At 41.8% G+C, this 6,634-nt stretch overlaps 1 protein-coding gene across 1 annotated transcript; it reads left to right on the forward strand.

Annotated features, from left to right (window-relative positions):
- Positions 1-330: 330 nt before the first annotated feature.
- On the forward strand, positions 331-6,399 carry LOC117295082 (solute carrier family 28 member 3-like; the record flags this gene model as incomplete). The annotated part of the gene is given in 7 exon segments (XM_033777651.1): positions 331-492; positions 669-925; positions 1,763-1,931; positions 3,017-3,175; positions 3,630-3,810; positions 4,472-4,558; positions 4,982-6,399. Coding segments are annotated over 6 exon segments (993 nt in total), but the record flags the coding sequence as incomplete, so codon positions are not given.
- Between the last annotated feature and the right edge of the window lie 235 nt (positions 6,400-6,634).

The following is a 6,634-nucleotide window of genomic DNA, read 5'->3' on the forward strand; positions in this document are numbered from 1 at the left end:
AGTCTAGTTACCTCTAACCCTCGACCCGTTACCTGTAACCCCTGACCGGTGACCTGCAACTCCCAACTGGTGTTACCCATTTACCTGTATATTCCCCCTTACGAGTTTTCTGTATTACCGAAACTAGTTAACCCAGACCAGTTACCTGTAACCACCTGACTAGCTCCTGATCGGCTACCTGTGTTCCCCAGACCAGTTACCTGTCGTGAGCAGTTTCAACCCCTGACCAAATACATGTGAGCCCCCCCCCCCTCCTGACCGGTTAACTGTATACCCACCTAACCAGTCACTTGTAACCCCTGACCAGCTATCTTTATACTTGTCTTGCAGGTGTTACCAGTCATTATCTTCACCAGTGCAGTCTTTGCACTACTGTACTATTGGAAGGTCATGCAGGTGCTTATTGAAGCCTTAGCCATCATTATGCATTTCACTATGGGGACGTCAGGGGCCGAGTCCTTTGCCACGGCCTCAAATATATTCGTTGGAATGGTAAGATTAATACGGACCTTTAAAATAATGAACAGACAACAGAAACGTCTTAGTTTTGAACAACATTGTCTGCGAGGCATACACAATTAAAACAACATTTCTAAATACTCTGTCGGGATGTCTTCTACTTGGTGTATTTTTCTGACGACAGTTTAACACATTCTGTTCTTTTTCAGACTGTGGCTCCCCTTGCCATCAAACCTTACTTAAACGAGATGACCAAGTCGGAGATGCACGCAGTCATCGTCGGGGGGTTCGCCACTATCGCCGGAAGCGTATTGGCGATATTCATCTCGTTCAATATAAGCGCACCTCACCTCTTGGCGGCGTCCTTCATGTCGGCACCTGCCGCTTTGGTGACGGCCAAGATGTTTTTACCGGAGACGAAGACGCCTCAGACGGCGAACAGTGCCTCAGTCCAGGCGTCCAAAGCGTGCGTTCGTTAAGAATAGTTCTAACCAATTGAACCCTGGAATTCCACTACCAGTCACCAACTATAGAGCAAGCTGGTGGGAACATTGAGACTAATTAAGAACTCACTCCGCGGCAGTCAAGTTAATAACGACCCACTAAAAGCTAAAGTAGCAGCAGTCCCAGCCGATTACCTACCCTTCCGCCCAGGTAGTAGTCTTGGTTCAGGACTCTCCTGGATTTGTAACAAGAAAGCACGCTATCACCCCCAACGCGCTATCAACCACGAACTGCTATCACAGGAGAGTCTTGGCACATTCGTTAAATCTCCCCCAAAAATCGGGGGGAAACATAATGCGCGTGCGTAGGTTTCCCGCAGAGCCCGCCCCTTTTTTTGGGGGGGGGGGAGATTTAACGAATGTGCCAAGACTCTCCTGTGATAGCGGTTCTCGGGTGATAGCGGTTCGTGGTTGATAGCGCGTTGGGGGTGATAGCGCGCCCTGTTGTGACAAATCCAGGAGAGTCTTGAACCAAGACTACCCAGGTAGTAGTTAAGAAGCAGGACAGTTCTTTTCAGAACTGAGAAGTCTCCCCAACTCCGAAAATCTACTCTGCGGTAGTAGAATATTTGGCAAGACAGTTCGGTTAAGAACAAAATCTACCTGGCAAGTAGATACACACAATAATAATTGTGACTTCTTATAGAGCGCTCAATGCGCTTTAACATACAGTATTTTCCTGCAAGGTATGTGGAAGTTGGAACTACGTTTGAATTGAATGAGAACTACTCCTACATCGTGTTACCGCACACCAAATAACAATATTCAACTAACAAACATGTTTCCTCGTTATATTGCAGTCCGGAGAGCAATGCACTGGAAGCTATGTATGTCGGTGCAACTGACGGGTTAAAGATCTGTGGTTATATCTTGGCCAATATCCTAGCCATTATCAGCGTACTGGCATTCGTCAACGCTGTACTGGAATGGCTAGGGAGTCTAGTTAATATTGAAGAACTTAGCTTTCAGGTAATTATTGCTCGACTCTTTTAACTTTGTTATTTTTCATTTCATTTTCATTTCATTTCAAGACATTTATTTCCACTCTAACAGACAACCAAAGTAACAGTAAAACAAAGAACAGCATTGAGGAGAATTGGAAATGGGGGCATAACCTGAAAAGCCAAAGCTTGTGGTTGGCATGTCCAGACAAATAAAAACACAACGGACTAACATGAACATTTACAAATATAGTGATAGGTACTAAGTTTAATTCATACAGAACAGACTCTATGCGAACTTCAGTATTTACATTAACAATTTTAAGCATGTCGCCAGAAATACTAGGCCTGAAGGCCGTTGCCACCTACTCATGGGGTTTAAAACAGTCCATACGGATGTAGGGATTGTGTATCATCCATCAGAAGCCTGGCTGGTAGAGCAGAAGGCACTAAGCAGAAGGCACTACCTCCCAACAACTAAGTCGTCCCCAAGAATACAAAAGCTGAAACCCAAACCCTAACACGTATGAGGTTAGGACTTGTAATCAAATTCCATTCTAGGTGGGACAAGAACCATGGTTCACAGAGTTAACGGAACGGGGAAGATTTTACAGAGCCAACCCCCTTATTAAGAACGTTAGATAATCACATAAGGCTCTTTCGACACCACGCCATTTCACATTCTAGCTAAATACAACCATCTCACTGCTTTTTTATCTTTAATTATGACAGACTGTACGAAACTTTTGTCCATTTCTTCACAGTAGCCTACAACATTATCTAATGTAGGATTTGAAGGTTTTCATGGTGGAAATACGATATAGAAAGGTTTTGCGGTAACACCATGTACTATCTCTAATGAGTTGGGGTGGTTCTGAAAAAAAAAACGTTGGTTTCAACTCGACGTTTCGATCAGTATGCCCTGATCGTCTTTTGGAGAAAGCTTTCTCCAGAAGACGATCAGATCATACCGATCAGAGCATACTGATCGAAACGTCGAGTTGAAACCAACGGTTCTTTTCAGAACCACCCCAACTCATTAGACATGGTGTTAACGCAGAACCTTTCTATATATTATCTAATGTCTTGATACCACATTATTCCCATTTGCAGTTGATATGTCGGTATCTGCTGTACCCCCTCGCATGGCTGCTGGGAGTGGAAGCGAAAGATTGCATGGTAGTGGCGGAGCTCATCGGGATTAAAGCGTTTCTGAATGAGATCGTGGCCTACCAGGCAATGGGGGCGTATGTCGCTAATGGCCAATTGACGGTATGTACTCGGCGCTAGGTGGCAGCAGACTTTGCAAGCCTGTGCGATATTATAGCCATGCTACCTCTATGTTCGTTTGGCACAATATAAATAAGTACATGTAATAATCCCGTTATAAATTAAAGTCCAGTTCAGTAAAGCCACTTGAAAGCTTCGTCAGTGCCTTGTGCAGTTCTTCTGCTGCCCTAGCCTGTAATAGGACTCTTCCTCTGTGCATGCTGCACACATTATACAGTCACTGTAGTATAATACGAAAGTGTAAGGCCGCCAGGGCTACTGCTGCCCATGCTAATTAAGAACTATGTCAATAATAAATTGAGGTATTACCTTGCCTGTCTGCTGCCCTCTATCATTTCAAACATTCTCGTTCTAATAATGTTAACCCAGTCTCTTCAGAATAATACGTCTCGGTTCTATCAAAAATACATAAGTTAGATCCTTGGTTTTTTTACAGCGTCGATCCGAAGTGATTGCCACATATGCCCTGTGTGGGTTCGCCAACCTCGGTAGCATTGGTGTAATGATGGGTGGGTTGATACCGCTAGTACCTCATCGTAAGTCAGAGATTGCTAAGCTGTGTCTCAGGGCCTTCTTAGCTGCAATGATTGCTCTGTTTATGACAGCTTGTGTAGCAGGTAAATATTGTAATCGTATTCAAAACGCATACATTATAACTTCAGGTTTTTATGTTGGACACCCTGTGAGCGTTTGCCGTGTCTTGGCGCCAAGTGCTAGACTTATGCTTGGGTGTGTCTGATCAGCAGAGTGTGGATTCGAGTCCCGGTCTAGTCTTGACACTTCTGTCCTTGAGCAAGATACCTTCACCATAATCGCTTTGTCCCTCGAATGGGACATTAATGTATCGAGCCAGCATTGGTAGTACAAGCAAAATAACACAGCCGTCGATTTCACAAAGAGTTAGGACTCGAGTAACTCGTCCTAACTCAGGACTGCATGCTACAGTGCAGGGTTGGCACTCGTCCTAAGTCCTAAGATTAGTCTTAAGTTAGGAAGAGTTTTGTGAAATAGACGGCAGAACATTTATCGTAAAAGAGTTGGGTAACCACGGTATTTCTGGCTCACATAGCCAGCGCCCTTGTTTACAGGTTTTCTCGGGCTTGGGAGCTACAGTGATTAAAGCTCACTTACGAGGCATCATTGATTCTATTACCAGAAAAGTTATCTTCACTAGTAAGGAGAGAGAATATTGATCTCAACCTCCATGTTTTTAAAAGTATATAAATTTGTGAGTATGGGCCACTTGTAACCTTCTTAAATTTGGTTTTATATTTGCAGGTCTTTTGTACGACGAAGACCAACTTTTTGATCCCGTAAACAAAGTTCCTGTGAACAATGAGTAGGGAACATCAGCTTGTTGCACAGGTAAGCACTTTTAAACGTTTACATTCTGGACGGCGTACATCACAAGCACAAACACAAAACGTCAATGCGAGAATAGTGGCACAGTTCATACATTAACACCTTGTTAACCGTTCAATCACACTAATCAGTTGGACAATTATATACTTTTGTGACGACGACGGGTAAAATGTTTCCTCAAAATTATGCCAGCGTTTTCGCATTTTAGCACAGGCCTGTAACACCATTAAAACATATTATAAATAGTTTAGTTATTGCGCCACAAGTGACTATTTCTAATGTAAACAATACTTGTGGGTCGTTTTGATTTTCTTTCTGTCATTCCGAAGATTCTGCCGCATCAGACAAGTTAAACAAAGTTGTAATATAGTTTTATTTAGTAGCAAGCAGTTAACTTCAGTGTTTTCGTGCATTGTGTCATTACAGATAACCCATGGCAGAAGCAACATATACATTTGAAATGCTGCTTTTTCAAGTTCTTTTAGAGAGACCACAAGATCAAATTCAGTTTTGTGATGCACCAATTTTCCCAATAGATAGAGACCTTTATATCCGAATTTAATATCGTATTTTATAAGGTGTATATATCAATGTTATGCAGTGGTTTGCGTTATACACGCACAGGGTTTAATAAATGTAAACTTCAGTTTATTAATAAAGTGCAAGGTTTTTTTCAAGGGCGTCATCAGAAGCAGTTTGTTAACTAACACAATTACAACTTGACTGTGGATCAAACGTGGTATCATTGTTTAACATTTTGTTTCAGCCTGATCTGAAACAATGTTACGGCCCTTGACTTCTTTGGTGAAATTTTGATGCGATTCGAATGATACTAAGCGACAAATGTTTTTAATTTGAATCAAATCGAGTGAGTTGTGGTGTTACGTGGTATAGTTGCACACAAGGCTGTTTTTATGACTTTTAATGAAAGTCAGTCTTCAATCGCTTCCATACTAGATCAACATTGGAAGTAAAGTGTAGTAGAGTAGGGAAAGTTGCTGTGTATTTGGTACCGGTTCTGTAAACGAGACAACAGTTTACTTATCAGGTTGTAGCAGACTTATCAGGTGAATTTCTATTGTTAACGTAGTTCTTAGCATAAGCGGATTTTATACATTAATCTAAGGTTGTATTTTAGGCAGGGTGGTTTAAAGGTTGAATCTTCAACGTGTACATTTTATATGCGTAATGAACTTAAATAATTTTACACTTCGTTTAAATTAATTGTAAAAAAGCTGAATATGTGAATTATTATAGTCGTGCTGAAATGAAATGTACAATTGGCGTGCCGTGCAAATTTGTTAAACAAAATTGTGTTTTCTAAAATGATTTAAAATGTGCTTTTGCCTCCGGGTGCCAAAGCGATTTATAATTGACCAGTTAGTTTCCTTGTGGTACATTGAACAGTTAAAATAATTGCCCGGTCATGCACTCCATTCACGACAAATCGTTACACGCTGATCAGAACGTTTCAAGTAGAGCCCCGACGTAATTTGGTTACGTAAGCTGGTAGTCTAAATCAACAGCGTCTTCTTAGCATAAAACGCTTCAATCGCATTAGGAAGCGTCTGGGAACTGAACAATTATTTTGTAGACCAGTAAGCGGGCCACGGAACCCAAGCCACGAAAGATTCACGCTCGCAAAATATTTTCATCCAGCTTTGTGCAACTCATACACGTTTGTCCATTATGTTCCTTGTACAGTAGTACTACTATCGTTCCGAAACGCCGATGACAAGAGCTGTGGCTTGTCAACCTAAGAAACAATTCAAATACCTAAGACAGTTTCGCTATTCCTTTCGGTGGAGAGCGCGTCACGTGGGGTGTTTAAACCTTTGATAATGACGAGTAAAAAGTGTTGATACATGGAGGTGACTTCGTCTCGGTAAAATTATAAAGAACCATGCCTCGGCGGATTTATACCACTAGTTGAAAACATCTTCACCACACATTTATTCCCTTATTTCAATAAATACACAAAGCACACAATTGTTTCGTCGCATAATTTGCAGCGTTGTTTTATCAAAAAAAAAAAACTTCTTGGGGAGAGGTTCGGCTCTCTTTGGTCTATGTGCCATC

This window comes from Asterias rubens, chromosome 9 (genome assembly GCF_902459465.1).
Source record: "Asterias rubens chromosome 9, eAstRub1.3, whole genome shotgun sequence".
Taxonomy (NCBI): domain Eukaryota; kingdom Metazoa; phylum Echinodermata; class Asteroidea; order Forcipulatida; family Asteriidae; genus Asterias; species Asterias rubens.